Source organism: Stomoxys calcitrans, chromosome 2, assembly GCF_963082655.1.
Source record: "Stomoxys calcitrans chromosome 2, idStoCalc2.1, whole genome shotgun sequence".
Taxonomy (NCBI): Eukaryota; Metazoa; Arthropoda; class Insecta; order Diptera; family Muscidae; genus Stomoxys; species Stomoxys calcitrans.
This window is the reverse complement of record NC_081553.1, coordinates 116,945,146-116,971,079: the sequence shown is the minus strand read 5'-3', so window position 1 is coordinate 116,971,079 and position 25,934 is coordinate 116,945,146. Positions and strand designations below refer to the sequence as shown.

Sequence of the window (25,934 nt, the reverse complement as noted above, 5' to 3'; positions counted from 1 at the left end):
ATGGCCATTGTTTTCCATTGATCATTATTGTTGGTAGGATGAAGGGAGAAGGCATGTATCATTATCATAAGTCGATGATTGTTCAAGTGGCCCAGATGTGTATGTGTGAGAAGACCAAGAAGCCACAGTAGGTGGGTAGATTTGGTCGTTGAGTTGTTTTTTCATTGGTCCCGTGCATTTCGCGCATTTTATACATTCCACAAAAGTTATGGATAAAGAGGAGCCAAAAAAAGAAAGGGAGAGAGAGAGAGAGAGAGTACAAATCCATTAGTTTAACTTACAGAAACAAGATGATTGAGATCTCCATAGGTGGGCGATGCAAGTTTCAATGTCCGGAAACAGATGTCATACAAAGCCTCGTTGTCAATGCAGAACGTTTCATCGGTATTTTCGACAAGCTGATGAATCGACAATGTGGCATTGTACGGCTCAACAACTGTATCGGAAACCTGCATGGATGTGCCGTGCGGCAAAATGCGGTAGCAAGCATTAACAACAAAATATGCATAATTGCAATAACGCCCGCGTCAGGTAGTAGTGGGTGGCCGTTGAACGATATGGGTAAAATGCCATGGGCAGCAGCAATTTTTATGGCGTTGATTCGTTCGTTAGGTGGCACAATGTTGTTGCAATTACATATCGATTTATTAAGTATACGCCAGCAGTTATTGTTGTTATTGGCAGGCATACATTGCGGAGATGCATCGGTATCAGCATCAGCATAAGTATCAGCAGCGGATGTCATACATGTTAATAAATCATGTTAAGCGCACAATATTGAGTAGCATTGCAGTCACATGTAGTTGCATATTTATACGTATAATGAATGAAGAAAAGAAAGAAAGAAAGAGAATATAAAAAGAAACTTGTTAGTTAAGGTTAAAAATTGATACTCAAGGTAAAAATATAAAAAGAGATATAAATATTTATACCTATTACACTATGCAACAAAAAAATTCTTCTTATTCAGTATGTGTAACATATAAAGTCTATCTTAATTTGAATACATTTGCTAGAGATTAACAAATAAGAAGGCATTACGTTCAGCTGGGCCAAACTTTGGGTACTCACTAACGCGGATAAAAAGGGAGATTTTTTTAGCATACACTAAATTTGTTATTCAAAACAGCAAAAATGTCTGCTAAAACAGCAGTTTGTTTTGGGAAAGCAGACATTACTGCTGTTTCAGCAAACATAGGGCTGCAATATTAGCAAACATTTCTTATTGCTTTTTCAACTAACAAAAGCTGCTGTTTTGAGTACACAAGTCTGTTGAAAAAAATTGTATGCTTCTTTTATGGTTGCCTGTTGCTTGTTTTGATTACTTAGGCAATTTTTTGAATTTTTTTCGAAATGTTGTTGAAAGAGATGATTTAAATTTGTGGAATATTACTGTGAAGAAGCTATCTGATCTATCTATTGGTATTTATTTTGAAATGTGGCTGAGCTATCTCGCATTTTTTGTTATTGCTCACTAATGTGCATATGACTGACAAAAATCGAGAGATCGGTCTATATGGCAGCTATATCCAAATCTGAACCGATCAGGGCCAAATTAAAAAAAAAAGTGTCGAAGGCCCTAACACAACTCACTGTCCCAAATTTCGGAGACATCGGTCTATAAATGCGCCTTTTATGGGCCCAAAACCTTAAATCGAAAGATCGGTATATATGGCAACTATATCCAAATCTGAACCGATCTGAGCCAAATTAACGAAGGATGTCTAAGGGCTTAACACATCTCACTGTACCAAATTTCAGCAAAATCGGATAATAAATGTAGCCTTTATGGGCCTAAGACCCTAAATCGGAGGATCGGTTTATATGGCAGCTATATTCTAATCTGTACCGATCTGGGCCAAATTGAAGAAAGATGTCGAAGGTCCCAATACAACTCACTGTCCCAAATTTCAACAAAATCGGATAATAAATATGGCTTTTATGGGTCTAAGACCCTAAATCGGAGGTTCGGTCTATATAGCAGCTATATCCAAATCTGGGCCGATCTGCGCCAAATTGACGAAGAATGTCGAAGGGCGTAACAAAACTCACAGTCCTAAATTTCTGGAAAATAGGACAATAAATGCGGCTTTTATGGGCCTAAGACCCTAAATCGGAGGATCGGTATATATAGCAGCTATATCCAAATCTGGGCCGACGTACGGCAAATTGACGAATAATGTCGAAGGGCCTAACACAACTCACTGTCCCAAACTTCAGGAAAATAGGATAATTAATGTGGCTTTTATGAGCCTAAGACCCTAAATCGGAGTAACGGTATATATTGCAGCTATAAACAAATCTGAACCGATCCGAGCCAAATTGAAGAAAAATGTCGAAGGGTCTAACATAACTCACTGTCTCCAATTTCAGCCAAATCGGACAATAAATGCGCATTTTGTAGGCCCAAAATCTTAAATCGAGAGATCGGTCTATATGACAGCTATTTCCAAATCTGGACCGATCTGAGCCAAATTGACGAAGAATGTCGGAGGGCCTAACACAACGCACTGTCCTAAATTTCAGCAAAACCCGATAATAAATGTGGCTTTTATGGGCCTAAGACCCTAAATCGGAGGAACGGCATATATGGCAGCTATATCCAAATCAGAACCGATCAGGGCCAAATTGAAGAAAGATGTCGAAGGCCACAACACAAATCACTGTCCCAAATTTCAGCAAAATCGTATAAAAAATGTGGCTTTTATGGGCCTAAGACCCTAAATCGGAGGATCGGTCTATGTGGCAGCTATATCCAAATCTGGACCGATCTGCGCCAAATTGACGAATAATGTCAAATGGCCTAACACAACTTACTGTCCCAAATTTCAGCAAAATCGGATAATAAATGTGGCTTATATGGGTCTAAGACCCTAAATCGGAGGATCGGTATATATGGCAGCTATAACCAAATCTGAACCGATCTGAGCCAAATTGAAGAAAAAGTCTAAGGGCCTAACGTAACTCACTGTCCCAAATTTTAGCAAAATCGGATAATAAATGTGGCTTTTATGGGCCTAAGACCCTAAATCGGAGGATCGGTCTGTATGACAGCTATATCCAAATCTGAACCGATCTGTGCCATATTGCAGAAGTAAGTCAAGGGGATTAACCTAACTCACTATCCGAAATATCGGCGACATCGGACAATAAATGCGCCTTTTAAGGGTCCAAAACCTTAAATCGAGAGATCGATCTATATGACAGTTATGTCCAAATCTGAATCGATCAGGGCCAAATTGTAGAATAATATCAAAGGGCCCAACACAACTTACTGTCCCAAATTTCAGCAAAATCGCATAATAAATCCAAATCTGGACCGATCTGGGCCAAATTGAAGAAGGCTTTTGAAGGGCCTAACACAACTCACTGTCCCAAATTTCAGCAAAATCGGATCATAAATGTGGCTTATATGAGCCTAAGACCCTAAATCAGCCGATCGGTCTATAGATGGGCTATATCAAGATATAGTCCGATTAAGCCCATCTTCGAACTTAACCAGCTTATGGACAAAAAAAGAACCTGTGCAAAGTTTCAGCTCAATATCTCTATTTTCAAAGACTGTAGGGTGATTTCAACAGACTGACGGAGAGACGGACGGACATGCTTGGATCGACTTAGATTTTTTCGCTGATCAAGAATTTATATACTTTATATGATCGGAAATGGATATTTCGATGTGTTGCAAACGGAATGAAAAAATGAATATACCCCCATCCTTCAGTGGTGGGTATAAAAAGGTTATGGAAAGTTTACATTCAGTGGTGATTGTAAACATCTACTGAGACACACATTTGCATATGGGTTCTATCGTCTCTTCTCTATCCGATCGACAAGGGCTGCCGCCTCAGTGTGCAACACACTGCTACAACAACAACAACATAGTCTCTTCTAACAACCCCTTCATAGTTAAGCAGCAGTCATTTTCAGCAAACAACAGACTTTCCAGCAGTAAGCCTGCTACTCTGAAATTGCAGTACTACTGCTATAAAAGCAGAAAAATTAACTACTAATACTCAGCAGACAGTGTTTGCTATTTTCAGCAAACTTTTTTGTATGAGTGTATGTTCGGATATAGTCCGATGTAGCCATAGTCGTACTTAATCTGCAAATTTTCAAAGACTGTAACGTGCTTTCAAGTTTGAAATATACATGAATACCTTCAGTAGTTAACAGTAGTTAATACTAACAAAAATTCTGGGGGGGTGCTACAGATTCGCACCCCCCTGCTACGCCAATGCTAAAATTATGATAAATACATTTATAATCGACCTATGATCCAATGTTCTTTTAAGGGTTTTGAAAGTCGGCAATAATTTGTTCGCCAATGAATTGCTAAAACTTAGTCAAGCAAATATGATCTTTCATTTTAATATTACAGTTTGTGAAGTTATCCTCAACAATGGTTTTGTATTTTAGCACATTTGTTTTTTTTCCTCAACACAACTTGGTAATGCATTTCTTCGTTTTGTTCATTGCAAAGGCAATATGCATTACAAACCTAACGTAATTTACGTTTGGCATACCACAATGCACAAACCATAAATGTATAAGTTTAACAAATACGAATGATTTTTCATGAATACATTTGTTTGCTCTCGCAACAGAAACATATCCAATAACTATGCATTTTTGCTACAAATCTTTTGCATTGTGCATATTGAGTTATATGCACTTGAGTAACTGTGTAAGTGTGTGTGCGTGTGAGTTTTCATATGAGATTGTATGTGATTATGTAAAATATAGAAGAGGACCAAAATGACGACGTCAATGTTTACACAGCCACAGGCATATCGAATGTCCACTCTTAATTGTGGCCATGTTTCTGTGTGTTGGCTGGCCCTCACATATACACTCAAGAAAAAAAAGAATTTTAAAAGCATAAAGCATTGATGGAGATTTTGTTACTCTTCGTTTGAAGCTTTTGGTTTCTTGTGCAATAATTTAAGAGAAATTAATTGGAAATGCTGTTTTAATTATGATTAATTTATGCTTTTTTTCAATGAAATTTTTCATGTGCTTTGCGAGTTAAAAAGTTTACATGTGAATTATTTCAAACTTTTTGTACAAAAAACACACAAATATATGAATATATGTGAATACTTTTTGTTTAAAATAATATGATAACAATTATATGGACGAATGAAAGTCACTTTTCGACTACAACGCCTAGGAGATACGTTTAAGAAATTAATTACTTGGGTATGTTAGTGAAAAGTGTCGTAAAAATAGATTTGACATAAAATGAAGTTATGCCTTTAAGTTTTTGTATCCATTGCCCTAGAAGTTCTTGTATCCGTTTTTATACCCACCACCAAGGATGGGGGTATACTAATCCAGTCATTCCTTTTGTAATACTTCGATATTTTGATTTGGGACCCCATTAAGTCTATATGTTCTTAATCGCCTCGACATGTCCGTCCGTCCGACCTGGTTACCCCGGCATTTTGAAAAATTGTTCGGGTTTCATTTTCGGTCCGATTTTTATTTTTTGGTGGATAGTGCTCGTAATCCAACATAAAAGTTTGCTTGAAGTTGATAGTAACTCGCTGGTTTCGGGTTCCTCGTGTTCTCAAAACACAAAGCCCACATCTACTATTCTAGCTTAGCTTTCACCACCGAAGGATGGGGGTATATTCATTTTGTCATTCTGTTTGCAACACATCGAAATATCCATTTCCGACCCTATAAAGTATATATATTCTTGATCAGAGTAAAAATCTAAGACGATCTAGACATGTCCGTCCGTCTGTCTGTTGAAATCACGCTACAGTCTTTAAAAATAGAGATATTGAGCTGAAACTTTGCACAGATTCTTTTTTGTCCATAAGCAGGTTAAGTTCGAAGATGGGCTATATCGGACTATATCTTAATATATAGCCCCCATATAGACCGATCGGCCGATTTAGGGTCTAAGGCCCATAAAAGTCACATTATTATTATTCGATTTTGCTTAAATTTGGGACAGTGAGTTGTGTTAATCCAGTCGACATCCTTTGTCAATTTGGCCTAGATCGGTTCAGATTTTGATATAGCTGCCATATAGACCGATCTCTCGATTTATGGTTTTAGACCCATAAAAAGCACATTTATAGTCCGATTTTGCTGAAATTCGAAACAGTGACTTACGTTAGGCTTTTCGACACCCGTGTCGTATATGGTTCAGATCGGTCTTTATTTGGATATGGCTACCAAAAAGACCAATATTTTGATCTACAAAATTGAACAATGGCTTGTACTTATTAGACCTCTCAATGTCGAATTTGGTCCGAATCGGACCATATTTCAATAAAGCAGCTCTGGGGGCATAAATTGTGCATTTTTCACCGGATTATGATGAAAGGTGGTTCATATATACCGGAGGTGGTGGGTATCCAAAGTTCGGCCCGGCCGAACGTAACGGCTTTTTACTTATTTTTATTCCCTATGTGTCTAAATCCGTGCAAACGTTTTTTCGCATCAAACAATATTTGTAGCCTCCACGGCCAATTTACTAAAAAATGGCGATCTGGACACTTCTTGAGCCCTTAGAAGCCTCAATTTTCATCCGATTTGGCTGAAATTTGGAACAAAGACTTGAGTTGTGATTTCCAACATCAATCATGCCAAATATGATCTAAAGGGTGATTTTTTTGAGGTTAGGATTTTCATGCATTAGTATTTGACAGATCACGTGGGATTTCAGACATGGTGTCAAAGAGAAAGATGCTCAGTATGTTTTGACATTTCATCATGAATAGACTTACTAACGAGCAACGCTTGCAAATCATTGAATTTTATTACCAAAATCAGTGTTCGGTTCGAAATGTGTTCATTCATCGTTCAGCGATGAGGCTCATTTCTGGTTGAATGGCTACGTAAATAAGCAAAATTGCCGCATTTGGAGTGAAGAGCAACCAGAAGCCGTTCAAGAACTGCCCATGCATCCCGAAAAATGCACTGTTTGGTGTGGTTTGTACGCTGGTGGAATCATTGGACCGTATTTTTTCAAAGATGCTGTTGGACGCAACGTTACGGTGAATGAATTTCGAACCGAACACTGATTTTGGTAATAAAATTCAATGATTTGCAAGCGTTGCTCGTTAGTAAGTCTATTCATGATGAAATGTCAAAGCATACTGAGCATCTTTCTCTTTGACACCATGTCTGAAATCCCACGTGATCTGTCAAATACTAATGCATGAAAATCCTAACCTCAAAAAAATCACCCTTTATAAACAGATAATAGGCCCCATATAAATCGATCCCCGGATTTGACTTCTTAAGCCAATTTGGCTAAAATTTCGTACAAGCACCTAGTGGCCTCTGACGAATGCATATCAGTGACAACCTCTTCCGGCAATTAGTCTTACTCTTATCTAATTTTTCTAAGTGCAAAACATTCGTTTTGCAGAACCACATTTTCGTAGGTACTGCTGGCAGCATCGGTACGAATGTTTATTTTGGGTTGTCCTCTCATACAGTGTCTTTAGAAATTATGAGTTTCGTTTCATTCAAGCGCAAGTCCATCAAATTATGAATCTTAATGAAGCAAAATGTCATATTTTGAAAATTACTTTTTGGAAAACGATTCTTGAATTTTCCTCAAAGCCTTTGGCAGAGAAATTTTAATTTTTTTTCCTTGGCCTCATGATAATGAAAAAATAACCAAATTTTAATTGCTTTGGCAGGCAGTAGTGAAGCAGTAACATTGTGCTTAAGGACAATGCGAATATGAGATTAAACGCATACTTTCGGCTAGTACTGTGTGCTTAGTACCTTTATTACCCTGCAGCCAGAGACATATTGGACATGGAATGATTGCCTGATGAAAACTTATAAAACAATAACAAAGTACAACAGAATTTACCCGTAAGTCTAATAAGAGAATAATGTTAACCATTTACCAAAAAGCATGCATACATAGAAAATTGTAAGTAAGTGTAGGATTACATAGGAGGTATGCTAATGATAAGAAAATGGTACGGGTTAGAAAAGAAGTAATATTTGAAGGGCACCTGATATAAATTTGAACGATGGGCTTAAATGTTTTGCAGTTGTATAAAATCGAAACCCTTTGGCAAAAATCCGGTCAAAATCCAGGAGCTAAGCCTGCTATGGGGGTTAAGCTATTACGTAGGTAGGTGTATCTACACAGTCCCTTCTTACTCTCTCTTCTTCTCCTAATTTTGTAATCTATTAACTAACTTTGACTGCTTTTTCAACTTCAATTACGTCATCACAATGGGTCATATTAGGCCTTCAATTTAGTTCACCTTATGGTACTTATATCACAAGGTAACCTAAATTCTTTAAAAGACCTTTCATTCATTGCAAGAAGTGATTTTGGGAACTTTCATATCTGTTGTCATAATGAATGCATTTCTCATGTTATGTTGAAATTTGCCACACATTGAAGACACACTGCAAACCATGAAGGCATTTGGGCAGGCAAGCAGGCAGGCAGGTTTGCTGCATATGTACACTTTCATCATTCAAGTATATGTGCATAGTGCACAAATCACAAATATAGCCACACATACACCCATATTCGTTTTACTTACACACTCGTACATACATGAAATGCATAAATTTTGGACATGCAAATGGATTTGTTTGAGCAATTGCAAATGCATTCATTGCAAAGCAAACAGTTCAAGCGGCATGCAGAGATCTTTGGACACATATCTCGATGCAATGCATTCCCAGCAAGAAATCATATCAATAAAGAGGGTTCGAATAACTCCTTTTACTCAAACTGTAGCCAACAAAGGACAAATGGTCCTTAAAATAAAGCTTACGATGGATAGGGGACGACACATAGTCTAAATTAAAGTCCAAATGTATGTAAGTGCTTTAGGCCCATAGTTACCATTGAAATTATTTGCAAATGTTAAGATATGTCATTCACAATAGCGGAAGGGTCCAGAGTGAAATGATGATCGGGAAATATTTTAAGGAATTTTGCAAGTGACCTTTTCAATATTGATATGAAATGGATGCCAATTGGCGAATCTGCACATGAGATGTCCGAATTTTATGTAGAGTAGTAAAAGTACTGGCTATGTACAGGGTAGCGAACACAAAGTGTTACCATGTTCACACTGGTATATCTGCTAAACTGAAGTGATTATATGAAATTTGTATCAATGACAGCTTATTATATTATTTACAAGCGACCAAAAGCATTTGCTTCTGAGATTATTTTAAACAAGTAAAAACAAATAAAAGCGTGCTAAGTTCGGCCGGGCCGAATATTGGGACCCCATCACCATGGATTCTGCAAAACTTTATACAGACTAAATTTAGTTAAATGGCATAATTGTACCCTCCTCCATAGGATGGGGGTATACAAATTTCGTCATTCTGTTTGTAACACCTCGAAATATGCGTCTAAGACCCCATAAAGTATATATATTCTTGATCGTCGTGACATTTTAAGTCGAACTTGCTATGTCTGTCCGTCTGTCCGTCAGTCCGTTCGTCCATCCGCCTGTCTGTCGAAAGCACGCTAACTTTGAAGGAGTAGAGCTAGCCGCTTGAAATTTTGCACAAATACTTTTTATTGGTGTAGGTCGGTTGGGATCGTAAATGGGCCAAATCGGTCCATGTTTTAATATAGCTGCCATATAAACCGATCTTGGGTCTTGACTTCTTGAGCCTCTGGAGGTTATAGTCCGATTCGGGGCTAAAGAAGCAAAATCGGGAGATCGGTTAAATGGGAGCTGTGTCAAGCTATAGATCGATTCAGACCATATTGAACACGTATGTTGAAGGGAATGGGAGAAGCCGTTGTTCAAAATTTGTGCCAAGTCGGATGAGAATTGCGCTCTCTAGAAGCTCAAGAACTCAAGATCAAAGATCGGTTTATATGGCAGCTATATCAGGGTATGGACCGATTTGGACCGTACTTCGCATAAATGTTGGTAGTGATACCAAAACACCAAGTGCAAAATTACAGCCAAATCGGATAGGAATTGCGCCTTCTAAAAACTCAAGAAGTCAAGACCCAAGGTCGGTTTATATAGCAGCTATATCAGGTTATGGACCGATTTGAAATATACTTCGTACAGTTGTTGGAAATGATATGGACCTTACTTGGCACAGTTGTTGGAAGTCATAGCAGAACACCACATTTTAGCTAAATCGGACAAAAATTGCGGTTTCCAGGGGCTACAATAGGTTATAGACCAATTTGGAGCGAACTTTGCACAGTTGTTGGAAGTCATAACAAAATTTCAGCCAAATCAGTCAAAAATTGTGGCTAGTAAGAAGATCAAGAAGTGAAATCGGGAGATCGGTTTATATGCGGGCTTTATCAGGTAATTGACCGTACTGGGCACATTTGTTGGAAGTCAGAACACTGCATGTAATATTGTAGCCAAATCGGAAAAAATTGCGGCTTGTACGGGCTCAAGAAATCAAATCGGGAGATCGGTTTTTATGAGAGCTATATCAGGCTATAGACCAATTTGGACCGTACTAGGTAGGGTTGTTGGAAGTCATAACAAAACACTACATGCTAAATTTCAGCCAAATGGGACAAAAATCGAGGCTTACAGGGGCTCAAGAAGTCTAATCGGGATATGGGTTTATATGGGAGTTATATCTACATCTGATCCGGTATGACCCATTTGGAATCCTCAACGACTTACATCAAACTTAAGTATCTGTGCAAAATTTCAAGCGGCTAGCTTTACAAGTTCGATCGCTATCGTGAATTCGACTTAAGGACGGTCGGACGAACGGACATGGCTAGATCGACTCAGAACATCAATTCCGATTTCACTGAAACTAAGACTTGTATAAGAGTTATCGGGACCTGAATCGAATATGATCCAGACCAGCCCCCATTTATGGTTTTTTGGTAAATGATTTTTTGTTTTGCTTATGAACAATGTTGCTGTTATATGTTGGCTTGCAAGAATGCCTTTCTACAACAAAAGTTTACTTTAGGTCTTTGAGATTAAAAAAAATTGTTGCAGGAAAATTAACAAATTTTGTCGTCGCTTTTTCGACCAAAGTTGTTATTTTCCGAAATTATTTTAATCTATGTGTATGAGTTGTATGACGATGTAAGCATAGTCGAACATATCAAAATACAGAGATAAATGGCGGTATGAGTAAACAAACTCCAGCTAAGAAGTCATGTGAAAATGAATAAGATGGAGAATGAGACTACCGAAATTTCGATTAAAAATGCTTAGCGGATAAAAACATCAAAGAACTTGGTGAGCAGAAGATTGAGAAGCTACGGAAATCCATTCTGAGTTCGACTAGAGGAACATATACTCTGTGAAAGCCAAATAAGTAAGTATATTTCCTGGGAAAGAACATCGCCATATTTCTCTGCCTTCAAAAGGAAGGTAAGTAAAAAAAGATCAGAGGTAACTTCTTCTTACAGCTCATCTACAAAAATTACATAATAAAATATGTATATGCTGTGAATAAAATTTATTACATAAAATTTCAGTTTTCACAAGGACAGTGAAAAACGGAACCTTTCAGACACATGTTTCTCTCCCACCATTCGATTCAAGTGTATGCTTTTAGTGCAATAAATGCTTATTCATATGTGTGTATAGGCGAGAGTGTGGGTATGTCACATGATATAACGATAGAAACCAATTAAATTGGTTTTATTTATAATGTTTATATGTGATTACTAACAGACGCTCGAACACACACACAATATGGCCATGTGTGTGTGAGTGCCCTTGCTAGAGATTTGTGTGCATAAGGATATGATATACGAGTGTACACTAAACACCAAAATTCTTACAACATTGCAAAGTATTATGAATTTCCTTGAAATTAGGTTTAATTGAGAGTTTTCAAATATACATTAAGTTTTTTGAATATGTTGGTAACTACTTTTGTAACACACATCTTTAATTCTTTCCAAATTCTAACTAGAATTTAATAATATTTTGCGGGAAATGGTTTTCTATTCAAATGGAAAATGGTTTTATATTAATTACTTAGGCTACATTCAAAATCTATGCTCATTGGCATAATATTTGTGCCGACTGGATTAGGTCTCATCCGCCAGTCCTTTCCGTCAAACCAGCAAAAATTAAAGCTTCTAGGAACCGAACATCGATTCGCACCATACTTAGCATAGTTGCTGGAAGTCATAACAAAACACTACATGCTAAATTTTAGCTAAACCGGACAAAAATTCCGACTTTTAAGGGCTCAAGAAGTCAAATCGGGAGGTCGGTATATATGGGAGCTATATCAGGTTATAGACCGATTTGGGCTGTACTTAGCACAATTATCAAAATTGCAAAAGTCATAACAGATTGCAAAAGTCATAACAGAACACCGTAGCGCAGAGGTTAACATGTCCGCCGTTGACGCTAAACGCCTAGGTTCGAATCCTGACGAGAACACCAGACAAAAAAAAAATTTCAACGGTGGTTATCACCTCCTAATCCTGGCTTCATTTGTGAGGTACAATGCCATGTAAAAATTTTTACCCAAAGAGGTGTCGCTCTGCGGCACGCCGTTCGGACTCGCCTATGAAAAGGAGGTCCTTATCATTGAGCTTAAACTTGATGTGAGAAGTTTGCCCCAGTTCCTTAATGGAATCTTCATGGGCAAATTTGCATTGCATATACATGTATGTTCGATGAACTAAAAGCTCGATTTAGTCACAATTTAATCCACATCTATAAAAAGGTACAATACATATGAGAATACATGCCGATCAGAGCTCGTTCTATTTGTATTCGACGTGCATAAGACAAGTCTTATGAATACTGAAAGTGACAGCTGATATGGCATGTCTTATCATATAATGGCAGCTTTAATAGTTGCCCACAATTAGTTTTCCACTATTGCATTGTATAATAAAATCCATTATTTTCAACTTTTGTAGCTTACGAGAATGTATGCAAACTTTTTGCAATCACTGTACACTGGAGCTTTTATAGGTATTTGCTTGAGCAGCTATTTGTAGAATATATTTGTTTGCTTTATTTGGCATGGCATTAATGAATGTTACTTATGCGCTTTGTGCTCTATAAGGCGTTTTAATTAAACAAAATACTTTGTTTTCTAATATTTATGAAAATTAATGTTAGACACAATACATCTGCATAAAGGACAGCAAAATGGTGGAGTAAGTTAGCATATATAAATTTTATATAAATTCATGAACACGGATTTCTTGCTAAATTACAAATGTGGCCAAATATATAGCGACGAGAAACAGAAGAGAACAAAACAAATGCTTTCGTTCGTCCAAATCTTATGCATCGCTTGTATTAAGTTTCTAATCAATTTTCTTCTTGGAAGTCATAACAGAAATCCATTTGAAAATCAGTAGGTTAGGTCAGGTTAAGTTGAAAAGAGGGTGCAGATATTAATCCGCCCCATGCCACTATGTACATAAACCTAAGCCAGTCATCTGCCTGTTGTGCGCTCTACAAACTATAAAGAAACCTCTAAAAAGAAAATTTTAAGTTACTGCTACTTACAGAATCCTTAATTATTTTCAATACCACTCCCCTATGTTGGTTCATGTCTGGTATTGTGTCTCCACCTAAGTGGCGGTATATGTCAAACGCGAAAGCCGGGGAATGACAAAGAAAATGCTATAATGTCTCATCATCTTCCACGCATGCCCTACACATGCTATCACTTACCGCACCGATTTTACATAAGTGAGCTCGTAGTCCTATGTATTCCGTCATGATACCAATAGCTATACTGACCTCCTTCTTGATTCCTTTCAGTAATAGCCCCGTCTTCTCACGATCTGGATCCCCCCATAGGATTTTCGCCGTCCTACCGACCGTTTCGCTGTTTCACAACTTTGCATGCGCATTCATAGCCCACTCCCTTAATTCGGACTGCGTCGACCCGAAAGGCTTCTGGTTAACCGAGTTTATTGACGGCAGTCCTCTGGCCTTCACTGCCAAATCGTCTGCCCTTTCATTTCCCCTTACTCCGTTATGGCCCGGCAGCCAAACAATGCGGATTTTGCCATCCTCAGAGAAGGCGTTAATATCTTTCTTACACTGCAAGACTGTTCGTGACCTTACCGTTCTGGTTGTTATTGCTCTTATGGGAATTTTATAGTCGATAAAGATGTTCACACTTGACGTTCTCGCGTTAGTACCACACCACTTTACGCAATCCGTGATCGCCCGGATCTCCGCATGCGGGAGCGTATATGGTCAGGCAGTCTAAAACAGATCTCAGTCCCTGGGTTCTCAATGTAGACCCCCAGGTCCACTCTGTCCTCTAGCTTTCAACCATCCATGTAACATGATATTCCAGATGGCAATACTAGGGTTCCGTCAATCCAAGACTGTGCCGATGGCAGCAGTGCCTCGCACTCGACATCAAGGTTCATCTAAGGTATCCGATCGGAAACCTCTTCCCTTCATTCCAGGTTTCCTATCGTCGCCTTGATTATACCGAGATGGTATGAACTGCTCCCATCCTCAATCCATTCTCCCACTGCCTTAAGTCTCATAGCCGCAGTGGCTGCCTCACACTTAATCTGTATGTCTATAGGTCGGATATCTAGAATAGTGTCCAGTGCCCTAGTGGGCGTGGTCCTCATCGCTCCGCCTATGCCAAAGCAACATATTCTCTGAACCTGTTGTATGGTCCTTATGTTGCACTTTTTCTCCATAGCAGTCCACCAAACTACTGAGGCGTAAGTAAGTATTGGTCTTATCATGATCCTGTACAGCCAGTGGCCTATCCTCGGATTCACTTTCACTTTCGTCTTCCTCGTGAACAGGTATATTTCAGTCTTCTCTGGGTCAACATTAAGACTTCTCGGTCTAGCCCAGTCATATGCCATATGTAAGACCCTTTCGGCCCTTCTGCATAGCTGGTTCGGATGCTTAACCTATAGAAGTATTACAACATCGTCTGCCTAGCAGACGGGTTCAAATCTCTCCTCAGTCAGCATCCGTAATAGATCATTTATGGTGGAAAATCATTAAGGAAAGGCAAAAGTCGGGCGGTGCCGACTATACATGCAAAACATCTCATGCAAAATTTTCGAACCAATTTTTATGAAATTTTGCACTCGTATTTGGGAGTCAAATAAAACAAGTCACGCAAAGTTTTTTAAAGATTGGATCATATCTGTGGAGACTACGGCCCTCAAAGGCCATATTGTATGAAATATATATACGGGAGTAGGCAGACGGATATAGCTAAACCGAATCAGGAAGTGATTCTAAGCAGATCAGTTTATTTATCAATAGGTCTACCTCGTCCCTTTTTAGCGTTGAAAACAAATGCACAAAGTTAAAATACCCTGTACCACAGTGGTGGGTAGGTTAGGTTAATGAAGTAGAAAGGGGTCAGTTTCTCGTAGAAAAAATAAAGTTCGTCATAACTTACAGAAGGCCACCGTAGCGCAGAGGTTAGCATGTCCGCCTATAAAGGTGAACGCCTGGGTTCGATTCCTGGCAGTGACATCAGAAAATTTTTCAGCTGTGGTGATCCCCTCCTAATGCTGGGTTATCTGTATAGATATGACTTTAACATAGCCCCACAAAAAGTAGTCTAAAGGCATTAGTCATCTTTGAAGAAGTACGGTCCAATGATGCCACCAGACAGCAGACAGCACCAAACTGTGAATTTTTCTGGATGCATTGGTAGCTCTTGCAATGCTACTGGCTAATCTTCACTCCAAAAACGACAATTCTGATTATTTAAGTACCCATTGAGCTAGAAATGAGCTTCGTCCATAAAATGGAAGAAGCGCGCGATGAACTTTCTCAACAGAGCACGCATTTTGATACTAAAATTCAATAATTTGCAAGCGTTGTTCGTTTGTAAGACGACTCATGGTTAAATTATAGACCAAACTGAAGATGTTGGATAGTGAAAAAAAAACGAAAAACATGCGTGAGCTGTTTAAACTAGTGTTGCCGAATGGTTCATAGCTAATAAATCACCCTTTACAAGGTGATTTGTATTGATTTCCAACAACTGTGTCAAGTATGGCATAAATCGCCTTATAACCTGATGTAGCTGCCGTATGAATCGATCTGCAGATTTTACTATTTGAGCCTCTAAAAAGTAAAAGCATTAGCTTGGCCGGGCCTAATGTTGGGAACCTATCACCATGGATTCTGCTTAAAACTTATACAACATAAATTTTGTTGTAGAGCATAATTTTATTCTACATACCAAACATTTGTCAAACCAGCAAAAATTAAAGCTTCTAGGAACCGAACAAAGATGATCGAGAGACCTCTTTACATGGGGGCTATATCAGGTTATAGACTGATTTAGACCATACTTGGCACAGTTGTTAGCAGTCATAACAGAACACTACATGCAAAATTTCAGCCAAATTAGACAAAAATTGCGGCTTGTAGGAGCTCAAGAAGTAAAAACTGGAGATCGGTTCATATAGGAGCCATATCAGGTTATAGACCGATTTGGACCGTACGAAGCATAATTGTTGGAAGTCATAACACAACACCACATGCAAAATTTCTGCCAAATCGGAACAAAATTGCAGCTTGCAAGGGCTCAAGAAGTCAAATCGGGAGATCGGTTCATATGGCAGCTATATCAGGTTATAGACCGATTTGGACCGTACGAAGCATAATTGTTGGAAGTCATAACACAACACCACACTCAAAATTTCAGTCAAATCGGACAAAGATTGCAGCTTATAAGGGCTCAAGAAGTAAAATCGGGAGATCGGTTTATATGGAAACTATATCAGGTTATACATTGATTCGGACCGTACTAGTTACAGTTGGTGGAAGTCATAACAGAACTCTAATTGCGAAATTCGAAGAAAAATTGCGGCTTCCAAGGGCTCAAGAAGTCAAATCGGGCGATCGGTTTTTATGGGAGCTATATCAAGTTTTAGAACGATTTGAGCCGTACTTGGCACAGTTGTTGGAACTGTGTTATATCTTAATCTGAACCAATATGGCCCATTTGCAATCCCCAATGATCTACATCGATATTAAGTATATGTGAACAAGTAAAAAGGCGTTAAGTTCGATAGGGCCGAACTTTGGATACCCACCACCTCGAGTATATATGTAAACCACCTTTCAACAAAATCCGGTGAAAGTTGCGTACCTAATGCCCCATAACAGCTATATAGTCATTGTTCTATTGTGTATAACAAAATATTGGTCTTTTTAGTAACTATATATAAAAATAAACCGATCGGAACCATATACGATACGGATGTCGAAAAGCCTAATATAAGCCACTGTGTAAAACCGAAAGATCGGTCTATATGGCAGCTATATCCATAACTGAACCGATCAAGGCCAAATTGAAGAAGGATGTCGAGGGGCCTAACACAACTCAATGTCCCAAATTTCAGCAAAATCGGATAATAAATGTGGCTTTTATGGGCCTAAAACCCTAAATCGCAGGATCGGTCTATATGGCAGCTATTTCCAAATCTAGACCGATCTGAACCAAATTGACGAAGGATATCGAAGGGCCCAACACAACTCTCTGTCCCAATTTTCAGCAAAATCGGGTAATAAATGTGGCTTTTATGGGCCTAAGACCCTAAATCGGAGGATCGGTCTATATGGCAGCTATTTCCAAATCTAGACCGATCTGAACCAAATTGACGAAGGATGTCGAAGGGTCCAACACAACTCTCTGTCCCAATTTTCAGCAAAATCGGGTAATAAATGTGGCTTTTATGGGCCTAAGACCCTAAATCGGAGGATCGGTCTATATGACAGCTATATCCAAATCTGGACCGATCTGAGCCAAATTGACGAAGGATGTCGAAGGGCCCAACGCAACTCTTTGTTTCAATTTTCAGCAAAATCGGGTAATAAATGTGGCTTTTATGGGCCTAAGACCCTACATCGGCGGATCGGTTTATATGGCAGCTATATCCAAATCTGGACCGATCTGGGCCAAATTGACGAAGGATATTGAGGGGTCTAACACAACTCCTTGTCCCAATTTTCAGTAAAATCGGATAATAAATGTGGCTTTTATGGGCCTTAGACCCTAAATCGGAGGATTGGTCTATATGGCAGCTATATCCAAATCTGGACCGATCTGCACCAAAGTGACGAAGGATGTCCAGAGTCCTAACAGAACACACTGTCCCAAATTACATCAAAATTGGATAATAAATGTGGCTTTTATGGGCCTAAGACCCTAAATCGGAGGATCGGTCTATATGGCAGCTATATCCAAATCTAGACCGATCTGGACCAAATTGACGAAGGATATCAAGATATAGTCCGATATAGCCTATCTTCGAACTTAACCTGCTTATGGAGAAAAAAAAGAATCTGTGCAAAGTTTCAGCTCAATATCTCTATTTTTTAAAGACTGTAGCGTGATTTCAACAGACAGACGGACGGACAAGTCTAGATCGTCTTAGAATTTTTACGCTGATCAAGAATATATATACTTTATAGGGTCGGAAATGGATATTTCGATGTATTGCAAACGGAATGACAAAATGAATATACCCATATCCTTCGGTGGTGGGTATAAAAATTTCAAGCGGCTAGCTTTACGCGTTCGACCTCTATCGTGATTTCGACAGACGGACGAACGGACGGACATCGCTAGATCGAATTAGAACGTCGAGTCGTTCAAGAGTATATATATTTAATGGGATCTTAGACGAATATTTCGAGGTGTTACAAACGGAATGACTAGATTAGTATACCCGCATCCTATGGTGGTGGGTATATAAACTTCGCACTAGACGTCGTCACAATGTGAACGTCTGTGAACAGTTTTGAACGCTCGGTTCATAATCGTGCTGATAAAATCTGTGAGTGGATTCCCTTTTTTGAACAAATCGGGTCAATTTGACAACGCTGTGCTTGATTTTTTCTATGGATGTAATACCCTTGTAATAAGTACTACCCAACTTAATTTCTTTCCCATTATATACAAACAATGCTTTTGTTTTTTGCACAGCTGCTATGCTAATGTATCATCTATCCCTGCATGGTAATTTGTGGATACTCCAAAATACTCGTATTATGTGGGTTTTGGGTATTTTGTTTGACCATAATATTAATTTTAATTAGAATAACAATAATTATGTAATATTTTTCGTACAGGTGTTATTTCTCAAAGCCATAAATAAATGCAAATATTTTGCAGGGTGTGTATACGTGTGTGTGCTATGAAAAGTTGTATGCGAACTACCATGGTTGGTAATAATGTCTTTTGGATTCATTATCACTGGCTTAATATATCTTTGAGTAAAGCAAAGCATCTGGTTTATAAATATAAGCTGATATAAACCAAAGAACATATTAAAGGACATTTTAAGGAATGAAAATTTACATTGAATTCGGTGCAGTATTGGGTAGTCGGTAAAGAGCCGTTCCGCAGAATTCAGTGATTTGAGATGCTATATGCCCTATACTAAGATTCATTTTATTATTTTTGAAGGACTTTAGATGGAGAGACGAATATTTTGTTGAGTTGTTAGTGGATTGACAAACTATGCATACCTCCTATCCATACAATGGTGTAGTGTATATTCAGAGTCAGCATACCGATGTTGGCTAGGTTTTATCATTGCAAAATGTTTATTTCGAAAATCATTAGCTTAATTGAAATAATAATTATTTTACTACATTTGTCTCATTATTGTTTTTAGGCTAGGTTATTAGGGTGGATTCCAATGTTTCTATTCTGTGAAAGTGCTTGATAAAGGTTTCGCCATAACCCTTATACAGTTGACTAAAAGAGGATAAGGCAATGAAGCTGAATTCAGTAGTTTACCCAAAAATAGGAGAATTTACTTCATATTTAAAGGTCTCTAAAGTGGTATTGACCCATTTTTGCCAATTTTTCATAAAATCGGATTATCTTATTTCGTTGCGGGCCCTCCTTTTAAACTCACACAAATAACAATAACAATCAAATAAAATAATAGAGTAAAGCCACACTCACATACATAGACTTTACATAAATAATTAGAATATCTTTTCGACAATTAGGTGGACGCCGTGTGCATGTTGGAAAAATTTAGAAAACAAAAACAAACACACAAACAATAAAAGCTCTAAATAAGTAATTTTTGCAAAATACCAATAAAGATTAGATTAATTGGGCGTGGATATTAAAAATGCATAATATAAATTTGGTATAGACCAAATTCCATATACTGGAATGTGAACAAATTGAGTTGGAATAAATTTAAGGAAAAAATTTTTTGTTTTTGTTCTGTGGGATGTTTAAAACTTTTTGATAAGTCAAATATGAGGTCGGTGTTTACGCAAGCAATGGTAGGTCGCAGGTTAACTTGGACCATATTTAGTGGCAATGTTGAAAATCATTACAGAACTTAACAAGTCAAAGGGAGTTAAGTTCGGCCGGGCCGAATATTGGATACCCACCACCTCGGGTATATATAAAAACCACCTATCGTTATATCGAAGACCCTAACACAACGCACTGCCCCAAATTTCTGCGAAATCGGACAAAAAATGCGTCTTTTATGGCCCCAATACCTTAAATCGAGAGATCGGTCTATATGGCAGCTATATCCAAATCTGGATCGATCTGACCCTAACTGCAGAAAGATGTCAAAGAGCCTAATACAACTCACTGTCCCAAATTTCTGCGAAATCCGACAATAAATGCGCTTTTTATGGGCCCAAAACCTTAAATCGAGAGATCGGTCCATATGGCAGCTATATCCAAATCTGGATCGATCTGACCCTAATTGCAGAAAGATGTCGAAAAGCCTAATACAACTCTCTGTACCAAATTTCTGCGAAATCGGGCAATAAATGCCTTTTATGGGCCCAAAACCTTAAATCGAGAGATCGGTCGATATGACAGCTATATCCAAATTAAGACCGACCTCAGCCAAATTGAAGAAAAATATGGAAGGGCCTAACACAACTCACTGTTTCAAATTTCGGCTACATGGGACAATAAATACTCTTTTTATGGGTCCAAAACCTTAAATCGAGGGATCAGTCCATATAGCAGCTATATCCAATTTATATAGGAATTGCGCCCTCTATATCCGATTTGTGCTATAGTGCAAAAATATGACGAGGGGCTTAACTTAACTCACTGTCCCAAATTTCGGCGACATCGGACAATAAATGCGCCTTTTATGGACCCAAAAACTTTAATCGAGAGCTCGGTCTATATTGCAGCTATATCCAAATCTGAACCGATCTGTGCCCTATTGAAGAAACATGTCAAAGGACCTAAGACACTCACTCTACCAAATTTCAGCAAAATCGGATAACAAATGTGGCTGTTATCGGCCTAAGACCCTTAATCGGCGGATCGTTCTATATGGCAGCTATATCCAAATCTGGACCGATCTGAGCCAAATTGACGAAAAATGTCGAAGGGCCTAACGCAATTCACTGTCTTAAATTTCAGCAAAATCGGATAATAAATGTGGCTATTACAGGTCTAAGACCCTAAATCGGCAGATCGGTCTATATGGCAGCTATATCCAAATTTGGACCGATCTGAGCCAAATTGACGAAGAATGTCGAAGGGCCTAACGCAATTCAGTGTCGTAAATTTCACCAAAATTCGACAATAAATGTGGCTTATATGGGCCTAAGACCCTAAAGCGGCGGATCGGTCTATATGACAGCTATATCCAAATCTGGACCGATCGAAGTTTTAATTGAAGAACGATGTCGAAGGGCCTAATACAACTCACTGTCCCAAATTTTGGAACAATAAAATTGGCTTTTATGGGCCGAAAACCTTGAATCGGCCCATATGGGGGCTATTTCAAGATATAACCCATCTTCGAACTTAACCTGCTTATGGACAAGAAAAGAATCTATGCAAAATTCAGTTCAATATATCTCTTTTTAAAGAGTGTTGCGTGATTTTAACAGTCAGGCGGACAGACATGGGTAGATCTTCTTCGATTTTTACAGGGTCGGAAAAGCATATTTCGATGTGTTGCAAACGGAAAAACAAAATGAATAAACCCCCTTGTTTCGGTGGTGGGTATAAAAAGAAAAAACGTGCAAAGTTCGTTTGGACCGAATCATGGGTACCCACCATCATGGATTCCGCTAAAAATTTACCCTTTGTAATTGTTTTTTTTTTTGTAGCAATCAAATAGGCAATTGATTGAGTCTTTAATGGTCTCAAAAAGCCATATCGGGTCATCGGTACTAAGGGGGGCTATATCATCAAATTGACCGATTCGGATAAAATTTGGCCCTGATTTTGTAAGTCGTAGGATAGGTTTTTGGGTCAAATTTCAGCCGAGTCCGAACGGCGTGCCGCAGTTTACATGGCATAGTACCTCACAAATGTTGCCAGCATTAGAAGAGGAAAATCACCGCAAAAAAAATTTTCTGATGGTCTCGCCAGGATTCGAAACCAGGCGTTCAGCGTCATAGGTGGACATGCTAAACTCTGCGCTACGGTAAAATATGGTACAGTTTGTAAAACACATATACATATGTACATACATGTCAGCACTTCAGATTGGTGTTTTTGGAGTAGTGTGTGTGTGTGAGCGAAATTCTACTCAATCATCCTAAATTTATTGATTTTCAAAATATGTATTGTAGTATTTTCAGATTTTCCTCAAAATGGCTGAAAAACTAAAATTAAATAAAATCAAATGCAAAAAAAATCACATCACTCAAAGCCAACAAAATTTATGCATCTACAATCTTGGCGGTTATTTCAAAATGCCGGAATAAATATGGGCCCTGATTTAGCAAAATTTCAGTTCGCACATACACAAAGCCACATGAACACATATGTATATGGCCATACACATACAAAGGCAAAATGTATCCTTGCTCAAATGGTCAACAGTGGCGTTTGCGTCTCATAAATAACCCAGGATGCATCACAGCATAAGTTAACCACCAAAATCTGGCCGCATGCAATAACGCCTTCACCGCATTTTCAATGTTTTAACCATGGTCCAAAAATATGCGAATCGCTGTGTTAGTGAAATTGTATGTGAATACGCACAGCAAGCGAGTGTGAGTGTGTAAGAGAATTCTCGGATCTGGTGAATGATGAGTGCGTTGCATGCGTTATTGTACGCCGGGATATGTTCACATGGAAAAGCTTTAGTTAGCCAATCAACCAAATCCGCATTTCTATCCGCAATAAATTTTTGTCAATTTAAACAGAACGGCAGCAACAAAAAGCCTTTGCTGGCACACAACAAAAACTACACTTTATTTTACACACTAACATAAAAGTGCACACACAGAACTACGCACACAACTTGAGTCTACCATTAGACTCAGAATGGTGCAAAGCACTCTTACTCATGCTCACAATAGAAGGAAAGAGTATGCAATTTTGCATGTTTGCTTGCAGCCACATGGTTGCCAACCTCCGGCCATTTGTATTGAGTTTTGATTGCATCGACCATCGCTTACCTTCTGAGCCTCGGTATTGTATTTTATTTGCAAAGTTTGCTGTACCCTTTTTGATCACCTTTTGATATCGGCGATTTTTGATGAAGTAAAAATAAACAACGTATCGAACTTTTGTCGGCAAAAACGCCTTAAGATATGCATTTTGAAAGCTTCACTGTTTTCCGCGAGGCCTGCGTCAGTAAAGCTTGTTAAAGCTGCTATGAGTTTCCAATTATTTACAGATGTATGTGTGTGCATATATACGATACAACACGGTTGTATTTATTCCCCTTATATTGATTGGAGCTCGTATACCAATCAGAGTTAGCAAATATTATTCAATTTAAAATGAGTAGGACTGACCAATGGTGCAACCCATGCTTCGGAGCCATAAAACTGCAAGGGGAGTATTAATGTCTTATATGGTGTGATTTTCGTCTGTCGAGAAGTGGCTTCGCTCGTTCCTGAATTGCTTGCTTGATCCAAAGTAGCATCTGTAGGCCAATATTATCTTTCGTTTTATTTCCAAATTGGTTTCGTTCCCGGCGGTGCCGAGGTATCGTAGATAAAATTGCTGACTATATCAATGTTGTAGTTCCCATCTTTCTCCGTTTTTTATAGCCTCCACCATAGGATGGGGGTATACTAATTTCGACACTCTGTTTGTAACAGCTCGAAATATGCGTCTAAGACCCCATTAAGTATATATGTTCTTAATCGTCATGACATTTTAAGTAGATCTAGCCATGTCCGTTTGTCCGTCGAAACCACGCCAACTTTCGAAGAAGTAAAGCTAGGCGCTTGAAATTTTGCACAAATACCTATTATTAGTGTAGGTCAGTTGGGATTGTAAATGGGCCAAATCGTTCCATGTTTTGATATAGCTGCCATATAAACCGATCTTGGGTCTTGACTTTTTCAGCCTCTAGAGGGCGCAATTCTCGTCCGATTTGACTGAAATTTTGCGCGTGGTGTTTTGGTATTACTTCCAACAACTGCGCTGAGTATAGTTCAAATTGGTTCATGACTTGATATAGCTGCTACATAAACCGATCTTGGGTCTTGACTTCTTCAGCTTTTAGAGAGCGCAATTCTTCTTCAGCCTCTAGAGGGCGCAATTTTCGTCCGATTTGACTGAAATTTTGCACGTGGTGTTTTGGTGTCACTTTCAACCACTGTGCTAAGTTCGGTTTAAATCGGATAATAACCTGGTATAGCTGTCATATAAACCGATCTTGGATCTTGACTTCTAGAGCCGCTAGAGGGCGCAATTCTCACCCGATTTGACTGAAATTTTGCATGAGGTGTTTTGTTATGAATTCCAACAACTGGGCTTATTATGGTGCAAAGAATTCGACAATTGCTATCCATTGTGGAACGCATATAAGATTCGGCCCGCCCGAAGCACGCTCTTATTTTTTTTTACTTTATTTTGAGTGACCATCACCAGAAACTTAAGGATTTTAATTGGTTACTGAAAAGAAATTGCCAGACAACAGATGGATTTGATCAAAGACAAGACGCCTTCGGTAGACGTTTCTAGTATGGTGAATGCTTTCTTCAGCACCGTAGTGTTGATATCTAACCTCCAATTCTGTCTGGCCTACAGTTCATTGCTTGATAGTTTGCAGCGTCAAACTTAAATCCAAATGGAAATGACATATTGAACTGTAAGTTTGGCTCCAGCAAGCCATTTCCTGCAGCCGCGGGGTCAATATCTCTTTATGTGCGTGAGGATTGGCTCACTGCTTCTGGGCTAGCAGATGGGCATGGTAGGCGGCTCAAGGCGCTTCTTTTGGAGCGTCTTGATAATAGAAAACCAAATGGACGAACAGTGACAATGGTCTGCTGACTTGCGAATTTACTCGTGACGCGACATTCGTACGAGACCGTCCGAACTTTTGCTTCGGCCTATGTCTGGGCTTCATACTGACGAAACATGGCTCCTTTAATGAATTTTTGAATCAGAGAAACTTGTACGCTACTGATTTGTGCGACTGTGGGAGACCTGAGGACTGCAGGCATGTACTGACGGAAAGCCCGTACTATGCAAACATTAGAATATAAGGCGCGATGGGGATTTGCGACTGTTGCAAGGCTGGCCACCTTTTCCCGGGAAGTAGTTGTTAGGAGACGGACAAGACTTAGTGGAGGCATGAATAAACGCTAGTTATATACAATGAGGTGTTGCTGTACTGGCGGGACCGAGTTGTTGTTGTTGTTGTAGCAGTTTATTGTGTTCTATCTTTCGTCTGCTTGATTCTGTTGCGTCTCAAAACCCATGAACTCTGCGACTAAGATGGGGTGCGTCCACAGGGATCTGGGTCTGAGTCGAGTGAGTCTGGCCGGGCAGTTAAACAGGTGACGTGCATCGTGCGGTCCCTGGTTACAATCGGGACATACATCTTGCACGTCGGCATCAATCCTTGCTTTGTAGGAGTTGAGGCGGCTGCATCTGCCGGAACGTAATTGAGCCAGAACTACTCTGATTTGCCGGGGGAGGTCAATTTCTTCAGGTGCAATGGGAGCCAGTCGTTCTCCAAGGACTGCATTCACCCGGTAACCAAATACCGCATCTGCTACCGTGTCTGCATGAATGTAGTTTGG

General features: G+C 39.0%; 1 protein-coding gene across 2 annotated transcripts in view; it reads right to left on the bottom strand.

The window, feature by feature from the left end:
* Nucleotides 1–25,934, bottom strand: part of LOC106081982 (tubulin beta chain) — a 265,225-nt gene that overhangs the window by 50,221 nt on the left and 189,070 nt on the right. Inside the window, exon 4 of one of the 2 annotated variants that reach the window (XM_013244266.2) lies at nucleotides 282–449. The exons of the other annotated variant lie outside the window; for it this stretch is intronic. Coding sequence (XP_013099720.1) covers nucleotides 282–449 — 168 coding nt within the window. The remainder of the gene's footprint in view (nucleotides 1–281; nucleotides 450–25,934) is intronic. 2 annotated transcript variants of the gene reach the window in all.